Source organism: Excalfactoria chinensis, chromosome 5 (assembly GCF_039878825.1).
Source record: "Excalfactoria chinensis isolate bCotChi1 chromosome 5, bCotChi1.hap2, whole genome shotgun sequence".
Lineage (NCBI taxonomy): Eukaryota > Metazoa > Chordata > Aves > Galliformes > Phasianidae > Excalfactoria > Excalfactoria chinensis.
Genome location: NC_092829.1, coordinates 57052854 through 57068308, shown reverse-complemented (window position 1 = coordinate 57068308; position 15455 = coordinate 57052854). Strand labels below are relative to the sequence as shown.

At 43.5% G+C, this 15455-nt stretch overlaps 1 protein-coding gene across 1 annotated transcript in view; it reads left to right on the top strand.

Moving 5' to 3' along the window:
• IGHMBP2 (immunoglobulin mu DNA binding protein 2) overlaps nucleotides 1–15455 on the top strand; it is a 30759-nt gene that overhangs the window by 362 nt on the left and 14942 nt on the right. The window contains exons 2-8 of the mRNA XM_072336926.1: nucleotides 205–374; nucleotides 3000–3192; nucleotides 3545–3642; nucleotides 8795–8958; nucleotides 9371–9571; nucleotides 12613–12760; nucleotides 15029–15203. Coding sequence (XP_072193027.1) covers nucleotides 205–374; nucleotides 3000–3192; nucleotides 3545–3642; nucleotides 8795–8958; nucleotides 9371–9571; nucleotides 12613–12760; nucleotides 15029–15203 — 1149 coding nt within the window. The remainder of the gene's footprint in view (nucleotides 1–204; nucleotides 375–2999; nucleotides 3193–3544; nucleotides 3643–8794; nucleotides 8959–9370; nucleotides 9572–12612; nucleotides 12761–15028; nucleotides 15204–15455) is intronic.

Below are 15455 nucleotides of genomic sequence, written 5' to 3'. Positions count from 1 at the left end.
CTTCCTTTTAAGAGCTTACGATAGGAGAAAACTCGGATTGTGCTCTGCTGGCTCATGACTTGGGCAGTGTCTTCTTTTTTGCACCCAGACAGAAGAAATATACATAAATAAACGCTGACATACTCCATACTGTGTAGGCTTCTCCCCAGCGTTGGGTTTATTTCACTCTAGCCAATGGTTTTCGTGTCTGTTTGTGCTTTCCAGAGCATGGCAGGAAAGCGTCTCCCTAAAGGAACTGCAGCGCAGAGGCGTCTGCTTACTAAAACTTCAAGCTGCCAACCAGAGAACTGGCCTCTATGGGCGTCTGCTTGTGACATTTCAGCCTAGAAAACATGATTCAGATGCCGAGCTGCCCTATAACAGTTTTGGGCCTGGTAAGTGATAGTCCCGTTGTGCAAAGTAGAAGATGACTGATGTGCTCTGCCTAACGTATTTCTAATGAAACACTTGTGAAGACTGGGTGGTTGATGCAAAGAGGAAGTGAGATAACTTGTCTAGAGGGTGAATGCAGAGAAATAAGTCTTCTTTCTCTTTCAGCTTATTATTAGCATGGATGTTGCAACAGGAAATACTGCCTATTGTAACTAGCAAGCTTTCCTCATTCAGAATCCTTAAAAAGAAAGCCATAGTCTCCCCATCATTAAAGATTTCTTAGCATGTTTTGTACAAACCAGAGTTCATGCTTGGAGTAGAGAAGGAGCTTACCTTGCAGCTCATTTTCAAAATGGGCTTTCCTTTTCCTTCTTGAGCTGCCAATTTCCTCCCTTCCCTGTGCTGTGATTTTTCATGAAGAAGAGGTGAATTAATGCACCATGTGTATTAATACCTGGAATTCTATTGGAAATAGAAACAGTAGAAAAACACAGGCTTACTAGCACATCAACTAGCACTCTTTTTAATTATCCTTCATCCTCTGCCATCAATTCCTTGAAATTACAACCAGGAATGTCAGAGCTGAGTGGCTGCCAGTATCTGAGGTAGGTGAAGATCTGGTCTGCCAGCTATAGCCAGCTGCTTACCCGTTGGAAGAACTTGGGTTTGGCTGTGAAGTAGTTTTAAGTGACAATGGAAATCACTTCTTTTTCTTGCAGAGATCCTTTTTCCCTTTTCCTTAAGCAGCAAGGGTATTGTCTTGCACTGTTCAAAGCTGGTCCACAAGAGAAAGGCAACACCAGATAGTTTGCATTTAATAATGTACTCTCTTCTGTTTGCTAAATCAATTAGCTTGCTAAGCAGATACATCGTGGGGAACTGGTCTGTTTCTGATCTGTGGTACTGTTTCAAAACATGTTGCCATTCAGTTTGTTGATGTGCTCTTTACCAGCCAAGTCTCCAGGCTGCTGACCTGTGAAATCAAAACAACTCATTGCCAACTTGGGTCTCAGCCTTGAGGTCTAAGAAGCACTATCCGTCAGTGCTTTTTGCAGAGAAATAACATTGTTGTAGGAGTAAATTATTCCTCAGAGGCAAAACATGCAACAGCTGATGAACATAATTAAGAACTTCCTTTAGTTTGCTAATCTGAAATTTAGTTCTCAGTGAGCCTGAGACCCATCTAAATTGTGCACTAGTTAGACACTCTGCTCAAAATCTCTCTTTCACCACTGAACTGCATTACCTGACTGATCCTATCTCATATATACGTATGAAAAGCAGAATGGCTATCGTGAGCCCTTAAGAATCTCTTTCTTTCTTAGTTCTACTGACTGGCATAAAACAGTCCTCTGGGAGGCACATGTTGTCACACAGCATCCTTGGCTATGACTGAAAGATAAAATAAATGTAAAATGTTTTGTCTGAGAGCTTCAAGAACATTTCTGAGCAGCACAGTAGGGAGCACTGCTGGTCTCTGTCCCAAGCCATGTGGTGTGTGATTGTCTGAAGGTAGATGGTTCTAGTAACTGTCTTCTCATTGCTTCTTGCTGCATGCTCTGTCAGGAAAGAGGATTTATCAGTGACATAGATGATGGGATTGAGTGCATCCTCAGCAGGTTTGCTGATGACACCAAGCTGAGTGATGCAGTTTATACAGCAGAAGGAAAGGGACCATCCAGAGGGACCTTGATAAACTTGAGAGGTGGGCCCATGTGAACCTAAAGAGGTTCAACAAAGTTAAGTGCAAGGTTTTACACTTGGATCAGGGTAATCCCAGATATGCGTACGAGTTCCTTGAGAGTAGCCCTGCTGAGAAGGATTTAGGGGTACTGGTTGATGGAAAAGCTTAACATGAGCCAGTCCAGAAGGGCAACTTCAGGGCAGCTTGCAGCCCAGAAGGCCAACTGTATCCTGGGCTGTATTAAAAGAGGAATGACCAGCAGGGAGAGGGCGGTGATTGTCCCCCTCTACTTAGCTCTTGTGAGGCCTCGTCTTGAGTACTGCATCCAGATCTAGGGCTACCAACACAGGAAAGATGTGGAGCTATTGAAGGGGATCCAGAGGAGGGCCACGAAGATAATCAAAGGTGTGGAGCATGCAGGTAGGCTGAAGGACTGAAGCTTGTGCAGTCTGGAATAAAGAAGGTTTCAGGAACACCTCATTGCAGCCTTCCAGTATTTAAAGGGAGTTTATTAAAATGAGGGAAAACAACATTTTACAAGGGTAGATTTGATAGGATAAGGAGGAATGGTTTTAAACTAAAGGAAGGGAGATTTAGATCAGATTAGATCAGGCCCAGACAGGTTTTGGATGCCCCATCCCTGGAACTGTTTAAGGCCAGGTTGGATGTGGCTCTTGGCAACCTAATTTAATATGTGATCCAGTGATTGGTAACCCTGCCTGTTGGAACTTGATGATCTTTGAAGTGCCTCCCAACACAAGTCATTCTATGATTCTACTATATTCTCCTTTATGGGTTTCTCACCTTGGCAGGAAACACGAAGCTAGTCCTGTGGATGGTGCAGATGGGCCTGCTGTCTTCATAGGACCATGCCAGTCTCCTCGAGAGCTTCTTTTCAAAACATTTGCTGCACTTCATTCTCTCTTCTAACTTGTCTTTGCAGGTGACATTGTGGGCCTTTATGATTCAGTCGGCCAAGGCGATCTGCTCTCCACTGGCATCGTAACACGTGTCACCTCCAAAGCAGTGACCGTTGCCTTTGAGGAATCTCGAGATGGCATGCTGAGCGTGGATTATGAGAGCTTGTACCGCCTGCTGAAATTAACCAACGATATCACTTACAACAGGATAAAAAAGTAAGGGCTGTGAGGGGGGCAGCTCACCTAGGATCACTGCCCAGGAGCACAAAGGCCAATTGAAAATTGCCAGGCTTATTCTAGGAAAACCCTTCAGAGACCGATGTCAGCTCTTGGTTGAATTGATGTGCTTAAAATCACAAGGTCCAGCTGTATCAAACCAGAGCAACAGTAGAAAGTATTGCAGGTACAGAGAGCGTGAGGAATCGGGGATGCAGCAGTTAGAAACAATCAGCCTGTTGTACTCACAAACTTGTGTCACTGTGATGCATTGCTTTGGCCCCCGATGCATGCAGGTAATCTCTTGAGGGAATCCACGCAGTGCTTATAACCTGTATTTTTCCTTTGGCAGAGCTTTAAATGCACTAAAGCATTATCACGGTGGTCCAGCCTCTCATCTGATTGATGTCCTCTTCTTTTCTTTGGATCCAAGCCCATCCAGTGAAACAAGTAAGGATGTTTCTAGGACTTTCTAAAACTGGAGAGCTCTTTTAGAGATCTGTCAGTAAAAGCAGATGTTGCTACTCATATTGGTTTTAAGCAAACATCATAGGAAATTACTATGGGGAAAGAAGTGAAATTCTTCAGTCTTTAGAGCAGTCAGTGAAGCCTGAAGTTGAATGCAAGCAATAAATAGTGTTGCAGCTGGCAACATTAAATACCTATTTCTCATTGTTAATGCGTCACTGGACATGATAAGCTGCTGCAAAGACCCTTCTCATCCCTGGAAGAGACACAGAATTACTCAGACTCTCCAGCTAGCTAGTGTTCACTTTCCTCAAAGAGTACCAAGTAAAGCTGAATTCTGGCATTAAAAAAAGCTGGATTTGTGATGGGAGAATTTCTTTGCAGGCATTCAAGAGTCTGAAATGCAATTTACTTTATGAAGCACTTCCTATTTGCTTCCTGCCCCAATCCCATCCATAAACTTCAGAGATCAGAAGCTGCCTGCACTGCTTCTGTACTGAAAATCCAATAACTCAGCCTACATGGGAATTAAATGACTGTGGAACTACTGCAATTTGAAACAGCATGGAAATGCTTGCATTTGTATTTTTACAGCCTTGTGATTATATTCAGTCAAGCTGAAAATGCTCAGGCTGCATTAGTGTCATTGTCAAATATTTAAAGCCAAGTTGTGAGGTTTTATCAATAGCTGTCCAAAAAAAATTGTGTAGGTGTAGAATCCCCTTTTACTCTGATCTTACTTGATTTGAGTTTATAAAAGATAAAAGATGAAATGACACAGCTACACTTTCAGGGGAGCCATAGGGAAAGCAAAGCCTTTGATCAGCAGAATATGAAGGCTTTGCGACTGTTAATGAATATTGTCCCTTGACAGAAGGAAAGTATCACCAGGGCTGCAAACATCAGGGAAGGAAGGCAGAAGGTAAACAGTTGCCTTACGGGGTCAGGCAGGCATTCTGTACGTAAGCTGGGCAGAGAGCTCAGGTCTCTCCTGAGGCACAGGGCTCACTGTTCTGAAGTGTATCATGACTTATGTCATCCTTCACTGGTTTCCTTGCTGCCCAGGGCTGTGTTTGGTTTCCACCCCTCTGTACAGCCTGTTACAGTTTTCCCAGTTACCTTGATTACTGCATTTAGTTGTCCACAATATTACACCTTTGTCACCTACTTACTTCTGTTACCTTCAGGCTAGGTTTCTGATATGATACACCAGGGCTGAAGAACTAATGCCAATATGAGTCATACCTCCCTAGATCTGACACTGAGCTCAGTCCGAGTCAAACCTCTTAGAATTTAACTACCCTGGGACTTCAGTGTACTCAGGTTTTTAACGTTAAATAGAAGAATTAAATATTAATGAACTAACTTTCTTAGCAGCTTCTACTCTACCTTTTCCCTGTGGTGACAGAGCTGCTTCTGTAATGAAGAAAAGCATTGGATTGCTCAGATGTGCCAACTAAAGTGCAGAGATAAATTTTACATCTCCCCAGCACCAAGAAAATGGATTTATAGAAACATTCAGCTGCATTAGGCAGGAGATGCAATATGAGAAGGCAGCATATCACCTGAGAAGAGCAAAATGCTCTGGCAGGGTGGAAAGGCCTTCCATTTACCTTTTCACTTTATAGCTCCTTTCTCACTAACAAGAAGGATGTTATGCTAGCCATCAATTAAATAATAATAACTTCAAGTACAAATAGATCCTGTAAGGTCCCTTCAGCTGTCATCATCCACCGAGTTGAAGAGAAGGTCAGTCTGGCTGGATAAATTCTGTCTCATGCCTGTAAGACAGCACATGCGGGTCCTAAGGTATATGGAACACCTGGGGAAATAGATCTGTGTTTCTGCAAATAGGAACCTCCAAAGTATGGATTCTTTGCAAAAGGCAGACTGTCCAGAGAAAAAGCAAGCACTGACTTTGAGTAGAAAAGGAGAAAGGCCCAGAGTAGAAAATCAGACAGGCAGCCTTTGTGACTATTTTCTGTGACAAAGTGTAAACCAAATTACAAGGAAATTGAGAATTAAAAGGGTTGATGGAAAGCATAAGAACTCAGCTCCATGCTCAGATCATTCATTCAAGAGTTTTCTCCCAGGGGCAAAATAGGCTCCAGCAAGTGATAGAGGGAGCAGCAGAATCTTAAGTGTAACTTCTAAGTGAAAGAGAAGAAAATCAGAAGTCTAACTTTGTAAACATTAGGGTACCTACATGTTTTGTTTTGTTTTCCCCAAAAGGTTGTTTATGCAGGGTCCCAAATAGAGTTGTGCTAGCCTGGCAGAGTTTTCTGGCCTAGCTGGTAAACAACTTCTAGCTGCTTGTTGGCTTTTTTTAATGCTGCTGTGCTGCTATTTCTTCATGAGTGGATCACAGCTGCCTGGCACATCATGGGAGAGTGTGCTGCCAAATGCTGTGCCTGGAGAATCTATATTGGAGTCTGTGTCATCCCAGGAGGGTGCCTAAATCCAGTCACTGACTGATTAGATGGACAAGGAGTCTGATAAAACCAATTGAAATGTGGTTTTAAAGTAGTTAGTGGCTACTGGCATCTGACCAGCGCATGATATTGGCTTGCTAAAAGAACACCAGTATGCACAGTAGGGTAATAATGACAAAAAACAAACTTAATGCTCCTTTTTTGCCCCAGTTCCTGATGGCTTCCAGAGTTTCTGCTGCAGTGCTAATTTGTATGTAGCTATTTCCTACAGGATCTGGAAAATCTTGCTAATTATTTGTTCTACTTGCCGACTTGTGCCCTTGTTCTGTGCTATTCATCTCTCCTCTTTAGTTGCTGGAATTGGGCATAGATTAAGCAATGGTGTAATGGACCCCAAGTCCTTGCAAAACACTTAAAAATACAACACAGAATAAGTATTCTTGGCATAACAAAAAAACCAAAAACACTTGATAGGCTCTAGGAAGAATAACCTGGAGTATCAAAAGGAGCATATGAATATATTACCAAATAAATAAGATCTGCAGTTAAGAGTGGGACACATCACAGAATCACAAAGTATTTCCAAACCTTACCTTGCTGCCTACAGAAAATCCCAGGTGGGAGAGCAGGCTTTCCAGAAGGCAAACTCTGAACTGAGTAGGGTTTATACTCATCAAGCTCGGTAGAAAGAAAAATATAGGTGCGTGTAAGAAATACTTTGCTTAGCTCCCCTCCACTTCAACCTGCACCCATGGCTCAGAATCATTTAGGACTTTCACACTGACAACCTGCAAGAAAGTCTTCCCTGCTTACAGTTGCTGTCTGTCACCATATATGCATACATTGTTGTGAATGTATAGAAAGGCTTTGCTAGCCAGCAGAGGCCAGCATTGCTCTGCTTGCTGCAGGGCCAGCCAGCCCCCTCTGAGCATAAAGCTCCTACGCCAAGATCTGAATCAGAAACTGGATTACTTGAACCCCATTGAGACCCACCCTTAGCAAGAATGCAGATCTCATTGTCAGACTTCTTCCCCTCCAAAGACTGTAGAGAGGAGATGGGCAGCCCTGGGCAGAACGGGGAGGCATCAATGTAGACTTGGTGCCACAGGGCTACAGCTGTTTTAATAGCTGTCTTTTGGGACTACCTGTGCAAACCTTAAATTGATTGCTTGTAAAGAGCACTTGATCCAGCCTGCTGGAGTGGATTAGCTGTATTTCTTCAGAGGAACCTGCTCAAAGCCATGCTGATGGATGGAAGTGAGTTTAGAGAGCCGCAGCATCCCATAAGAAGCTTTGCCACCCTCCTTCACAGCCTTGCAATGTGCCCAGCACAGAAAAGAGGAACATTTCCTAGCCTGCCCTCTCAGCAGCTCCTAGCAGTGTGTGATAAGAGGGAAGAGGAGGTGTGGAAAAGCCTCTTTCTGACCTCATTATTTGAGCAAGGAAATATCAATGACTCCTACATTCTATCTATTCTTAATTGTGGGAAATGCCTTGTAGTTTGTAAGCTATTCTTTTTTTCCTTGCCCCCTGGATGCATGCTATTCTTCTCTTAGTCACTGGCAGGCTAACTCAAAAATAACACAAAGCAAGAGGCAGAAAACATTACTGTTATTTCCACACCAGCATCCTTAGCATAGCTATGCTTGTTTAACCTGGACACCTCATTTGGTTGTGTAGGAATTGCATGCAAGTTAACATACCTAAAGCCAGGGGAAACTTTTAAGCTTTTGATCAAGCCCTTAATTCAAAGGTAGAGATAAAGCAGATGATGCCCTGCAGGGAATGATGCACAGAGATTTGTGTTATATAAGCTTTCATGGGAACATTATTTTCAGTAAACCTCAGTGTAATGAGTCATCATCTGTGCTGTAATTAACTTTCATAATGAACAAGCAGATTAGCAGCAGGATTAAGTCAGATGAGAATAAATAATGGATTTAAATTAGAGAAATCTTGGAGGTAAAAAGTGGCTCGTGAGAATTCTATCTTTCGCAGTGAAACCAATTCTCTTGTAATGCAATCTGCATATTCATTTCCCTTTTTTCCCTTTCTAATCATGAAATCCAAACTTAAGTAAGTTCTCAACATCTATGCTGCCTGCTTATATCTATTTCCTGCCTTCCTTTTCTGTTACTATTAAACAATATAGGACAGCTATGGGCTTTTGTTTGTTTGTTCACAGATGCCGTAATTTGTTTCACTACTTTTTTGCTAGCAACTTGTTGAGTTTGTTAGCTGGAAAAGAAACAATTCATTTGCAAGATCAGTCACTTTTTTCCCTCTCTTCACTCAACACTCACTAAATATGCTGGCTCACCTTCAAAATATCCCCACAGTACCCTCCCTGCCCTAAAGGTTCTGTATTATGGCAAGAAAATGCCTCCTTAAGCACTGCCAAAAGTTAATCGAGACCAGCTGTGTTCACAAGCAAATGCTTGCTCCTTTTGAAGCATCACCGAGCAGGAGAAACAGGGTGGGGAAGAAACTCATGCTGCATGGACAGCTTGTTCAAGGAACAGAGCAATCCTTACTCCTACTAGTCTGTGTTTTTCTGGAGGGCGGTATATAGTGTAGCTTGCTCCCTGGGAAAGTTATTATCAACATTTGGGTCAGCTACCGTATTTGGTTTGTATTCATGGATTTGTGCTTCTCAGTAAGTTAGGACTGAGGTCCAAGTGAATCTCCTGCTGTCTCCCCAGAGCCTTTAAAGCTCTACAATGACTCGCTGGATGCATCACAGAGGGAGGCTGTCTCCTTCTCACTAGCACAAAAGGAGCTTGCCATCATCCATGGACCACCTGGCACAGGGAAGACCACAACAGTAGTAGAGATCATCTTGCAAGCTGTACAGCAAGGCCAGAAAGTGAGTAATCAGCAGCAGGAATGCAGTGATAGCAACCATTTTGATTTATTTTGCAAACTCATTGGGGTTCATGAAAGCCGGATCAGATCCAGTAACAGCTGTGTTATGCTACAGAGCCTGACTGGGAAACTTTCCCTACCAGCTGAAATGAGGTGCAAGTAGAAAACCTGAGCTTTCAAGCTTCTAATTATAAGAGACCCTCCACTGCTGCTTCAAACCAAGATAAGAATTCAAGAATTCTCTTTGGTTGGCTGTTTGTTTTGGCTGTGGAGATGCCTGTGGTTTATTCCTGCTTGCTGTGTGCTCTCATCTCCTCTTCTTTGCTGAATGCCTTCCTGTTACTCAGGCATTGTTGCTCCAGGATTTCACTTGTGGCAGTAACAAGTCCTTTGTTTTTTCCCTCCCCTCACAGGTCCTATGCTGCGCCCCTTCTAACGTTGCAGTGGATAACCTGGTGGAAAGGCTGGCTGGCTACAAAGCCCGCATCCTGAGGCTTGGGCACCCTGCTCGTCTACTGGAGCCCATCCAGCAGCATTCCTTGGATGCAGTCTTGGCCCGCAGTGACAGTGCCCAGATAGTGGCAGATGTCAGGAAGGACATTGACCAGGCTTTTGTATGTATATAGTTGGAATAATACAAGTATAGTTGTAATTGCAGAGTAAATGGATAGCCAGAGGGTATCTAAGAAAAGACTTACCAATGCTGAGGCCTTCAGTCGAGATGGATGCTGGCTGCAAAAATTCCACACAGAAGCAATCTCCAGAAAGAAATGCTACCTTAGTGGTGGTCAGCCCTTAAATGGGATCTAGGAGAGATGGAGTCAAGCTCTACCCATTCTGGGAGCACAACTGAATTACCTTCACCTGTGCTCCCACAGCTGACTCATCACTCGCCTCTGCTGGTTAATCAGAGGTTCAGGCTGTGATCAACAGTTTCCTTTACACTGTGTGTCTCCACAAGACACCCCATGTGGGTAACCTGATTGCCATCTTTCTTTATTAAGAGTACCCAATCTGTTAGCCAGGCAAGCTACTTTGTAAGTGAGGAGTCACCCTGCCACTTCTTGATTACCCTTAGAAGACAACTTGGCCTTGGAGAAAAGGCATTAGGACACAAGCATGGCCATTAGAATTAGGGAACACTTCCAGTCTGAAGAAGCATCTCACAGAGACAGTCTGTCTTCTGGAGTGTGCTTGAGCCTCCGTGTTCACTGGCCAACAGCACTCATCTTTTTCTGCTGTGGAGCCAGAAGAGGGCAAAGCTCCTCCTAGCAGAATTTCCTCATTGAAGTGGCAAAATCATAATCATTACTGCTGCACCATGGGGAGATGCTGCAGTGCCCTGCTTTTCAGATTATCTGTCTGGAATTGTTCACACAATTCTCTTCACCAGAAGAGGAAGGAAAGCATCTGCATCATTAATTCACTTCCTGATGAGATATCTATCTGTCCTGACACTCCCTCCCACTCTCAGCCACCTCAAGTAGAAAGTACGCTATAAAAATGCATCCTTAATTTCTTCTTTCTCAACCTAATTTATTTCTTCAAAGCTTAATTTACAGGGTAGCTTTTCTATATAGGATAATAGGCTTTGATGCTAGCTAGAATTTAACTGGTGGTAGCATTGCCCCAAAGCCATTTTTCAGATGCTTCCAACTTAGGCAAGGTGTTTTTTGTCTCAGTGGGACACACAGAAAAAGCATCTTCATACCCCTACGTGTGTTGTGCCATCCTTGCCCAAGCATATTTTACTGCCCTTCAGTAGTGCACCATGTTTGTTTTTTAATGATGGAGGCTGAACGTGGCTTTGAGCTCCCTGAATGTTAATCTCTAGCCACTGCTGTAGCAGCATATTACTGCAGTTCAGCTTGCATGGTATTGCTTTGCACTATCACAACGAGGTTTTTTCACTGAAGAGGTACCTGACCTATCAACTTCCCTTTCCCTCTCTAGGTGACAAACAGCTCAGCTCTGAGGCCCTGGGTCATCTCTCTAATCCTTATTCAATTCCCCTGGTTGCTCATTTCATCATTTCTTTCTTTGCTCACTCCCCATTATGACTTTTTTTCTTCTTCTTCCTTACCTTCAGCCTTAGGAAGACTAGTAGCATACATGAAAATCCATGCTCTTTATACACATTTTCTGTCCATCTCTTTTTCTTACCTGTGTAGGCTGGGAGCACACCAGGGCATCAACTTCTGAATACTGTTTGTACCAACAAGTATGTAATCCCACATTACTTGAGCAAAAAAGACAGACAGCTTTAGTGGCACTGAGCAGCATCAGCTATCAGTTCAGGTCACCAGGCAGTTAGACAGACCTACATCCAACCCCAGAAGAAGGCCAGCCTAAATCAAGCCAAGTACACAAACCCTATAATTCAGCTATGGAAGCAAGGTCTGGCCTTAGATGCAGCTTCTAAACCAAATGGTGAAGGGTGGGGGCCCAGACAATACAGATTAGAGCCTGCTGGCACCTGTGGTGCCCTAACAAGGGGCAGGTGGGCTCAGTGAACCAAGCATTGTCCTTGGGGTTGACTGAAAGTGCTGGATAGGGCTGGAATCAGCTGGATGTTTGGATCCTAATGTCACCAGCCAGTTGCTGTTGTTAATTTTCTAGCTAGACGTTTTTTGCAGAACAGATGCAAAACTTGGCAGTACTGGCACCAGCAATTTTGCTCTCTAATCTTCCTGTGTTCCTATCAGAGAGGAAGCTGGCACTGATTTATTTTGTTCCTTCAGCTCAATGAGTATCTGGATTGGCACCCACCCTCTTCTTCTGAGCCAACCTAAGGAAAAAAAGCTTGTATGATCTCTCCCCTGTAACTTCTGAACCTGTCCACCAACTTGACTCCCCTTTATGTGTCAAGACCCTACAGATATTCAATACCTAGAAGCATAACCAAAGCAGGATGGCTGGGTAGACAAGAGACACAGAGAAAGGTCTTTCCTAGATGCTGTGATATGAGCTGAGCTATGTTAGGGACCAAAGAATCCATCCATATGGAAGATGGTTATAGGAACCATCAGGTTTCAAGACAGGGAGTGTGTTTGTGATGTTTCTCATCCAGCAAAGGCAGGAAAGCCTCACTGTTACATTTTACTATGCTAAAGTACTTTTGCACCTGCATGAACATTGTTTTTGTATTCACCAAAACCTCTGACCTTCTATCCCTGCTGGGCATTGGAAAAACACAGGGCAGAGCAGGAGGGCTGAAATAGAGAATTTAAGGACAAGGAATTACTCTAACAGTTCTTTATGTTCATAATTCAAGACCATCAACATGTGCAGCCAGAAGAGTTTAAGTATGGGCCAGCTAAGTCTGAGAAATCACTGTCTGGACCATGAGTGATGGTGCTACTCCTGATGCTCCTGGAGGGTCTGATAGGCAGCGGTGTTCTTATTCTGCTGCTTCATACTTAGAGCCTGGTGTTGTATTGCTACAGTCGCACTCATTACATTTCAAGCAGTGCAGACTGCAGAAAGAGCTTGCTGGTAGGGAGAGAGAAGAGAAACCAAGGGCTTTGAGGAGCTGCTTCTGGTAAGCCAGTGGGTCATGGTGGGCATAGGGAGCTATGTGGAATCTGTCTTCTTTGGTTATCAGAGAAGCTGAACATATCCGTCTTTGTTTTATCTTGATATTTTATTTTTACAGGCAAAATCCAAAAAGGCTCAAGACAAAGGGGAGCGGGGCCATTTTCTCAGTGAGATTAAGTCACTGAGAAAGGAGCTGAAGGAACGAGAAGAAACTGCCATGACTGTAGCCCTTACCCATGCCAGTGCAGTCCTTGCTACAAATACAGGTGCATAATCCTCTTTTTCTTTGCAGTCAAGTCAGTCAAGTTTGCTGCATGCTGTCAAGCAAGATCCTCCCTGCTTACATCCTAGCATGTGTTTCTTCTGTTCCACTCTGAAATGAAGGTTAAGAAGACCTGATGAATTTAGAGTATGGGTCTTTGAAGAGCCTTTGCTGGGAACCAGGTATTTGAAGAGCCCTTGCTGGGAACTGGGCTGGCCCATCTTTGTTAGTTTTGAGTTGGAGCTGAGCTTCCAGTGCATAAACAAGTGCTATTGGAAGTGTATAGGCTGGTACTTATTTTGTAAGTCATAAGCTACTTGATTTCATAAGTCACAAGCTTTCCTGCTTGGATAATTTCCATGGCTGATTGAATACAACACATGTCTCCATAGCCTGATCTCAGCCAGTGCGTGTTTGGTTAGTTTTGTAAATCACCCAAGTGGAATAAAGCACATGGGATTTAGGGAACTATTCCAAGTATTGGTCAGGCAGCACATGTAGGCACAACTACAAATAGGCAAGTAATAAATAACCTTGCAATTAAATTTAACACATCCTGAAGTGCTTTACTGGATCAGATGTATAATACTCCAGAGCCCACTTTTAGTCCTCAGATTTGGTTGCACAGAGATTATTCACTCAAGAGAAACATCAGCAATTCGAGGTCATAAAAAAGAACCTCACGGAGCATTCACAACTTACTAACATGAAGGTTTAAAAGAGTCATTCTGGTGTATTATTTGCTGGGAATCATCTCTCACTTCTTGTAGCTTTGCATGGAAAAAAAAATGTAGGGAGCTTTTCCTTAATGAATAGAACTGGTATTTTGTGCTTGTCATTTCATTGATCAGATGTGCTTTTCTCCTGGGGCTTGCTAGCAGGTCTGGAGGTCTGTGTAATTCTGTTTCAACAAAAGGAGGTAGAAAAACAAAGGAGTTGGAATTTGTCAGAAAGCATCTAGTTTGATGGGAATTATTGATACACGCCACATTGTTCTGTTGCTAGGTTCAGCAGAGGGAGAATTTAATCATGGCAACACAGAAGGACAGCAGCGACCTTTAGTTAATGGGAGTTCGATAAGCCGAGCTGCAGCGCTGGAGGGAAAGAAAACTGTCTGTGGAGCTGTATGCCACAATGGGACAGGCTTGCTTAGAGAAAACCTTTCTGGTTCTTTCTTCCACCTGCAGCACGGCAAGAAAAGAAAAGTCAAGTTCAAGCTGTACGCCTCTTGTTGCCACAGTGGACTCATATAGGCTAGAAATCATTTGTAAGGAAAGCAGTATCTCAGCTGACAAACTCTGGCATCTGAACTGACATAAAGCTGTAGAGGGGCAGGGTTTGCAGTGTCAAAGCAAAAGCATTCCTAATCAGTGCCGGTTGCAGAACTACATTGCAGTAGCAGGAGAGCTTTGGGAAAAGACATCTCTGTGAATGCTGTGACTAAAATCCCCACATCTGGCACCCGGCTTCTGCATCATTATCTTTTGCAGCCCCTTTTGTGTTGTTTTTTCTTTGTGAATGCCTTGTTGATGCCTGTGAAATTCCCAGCTCTGATCAGTGCACAGATCAGTATCGTTTCACGTCAGGATTACAGCAGGATCTATGTAAGTGCTGTTTGGTCAGTGCAACAAATGGACTATTGTTCAAACAGCTTTTGTCTCAGCTGTCTGGTTACAGTCTTTTCTGATTTCCCTTCTGCTCCCATAAGGAAGGACAGAGGAGCTCATTAGTTGAGCAAGAGTGTGAGTCTCCACTGCTCATTTCCCCTGGAGCATCCCTCAGTAGATCAGCCAATCTCAAGGCTGTCATCCTTGCAGTTTTTGTTGCTGAGAAATTTTGTTTGCATTTGAGGGCAGAAGGAAAGTGGGTGTTCATTAATGCTTTTGCTCTGCTTCTGCTCTGGTGAAGTATTTGAACATATTGTTCCATTTATGGTCTGTGTTTCACTTGTTCCATAGATGCTTGGAAGCTTTTGGCCCCAGATGCAAGGACAAAAAAGGGGCAAATGAATAATAGAATCATAGAATATCCCAAGTTGGAAGGGACCCATTAGGATCACCAACTCCTATTTGCAAAAACCAGTTCTGGCCTATACATGTAAATGTGTTATTTATTTGTCATGGACCACAGAGCTGAATTTTTACATATCTGCAGAGAAGTGTTATTTTATCTGTCTCCCTTCATCACAATTAAAGCGTTGGGACTTGTTTCAAAAATGTGTTGCTTGCTTATGTGTGCTTCTTTTAAGCTGTGCACTTTGTCCTTCAATTAGGTGCTTCTTCTGATGGCCCGCTGAAGCTGCTGCCTGAGAACTACTTTGATCTGGTGGTGATAGATGAGTGTGCCCAGGCCCTGGAAGCCAGCTGCTGGATACCTCTGCTGAAAGCTCCAAAGTGCATCCTGGCTGGGGACCACAAGCAGCTTCCCCCCACCATCATCTGCCACAAGTAAGGAGCAGTCTGCGGTCACAGGTTCACGCCTCAAGTTTCAAGACGTTTCATTAACATGATTATTTAGCATTGTCCTCCATGGGCTGGGTTTAGTCACACGGCCAGGATTACATCAGAGCACTTTTACTGATAGCCACTGCTTAAAGTTTAATGTGCCTCCATTTGAGCAGGCTTTCTTATTGCACCAGGACGTGACAGTCATATTTCCCACTGCTGACCTACTCACGTCATAGCAAAGCACGTGTAGTC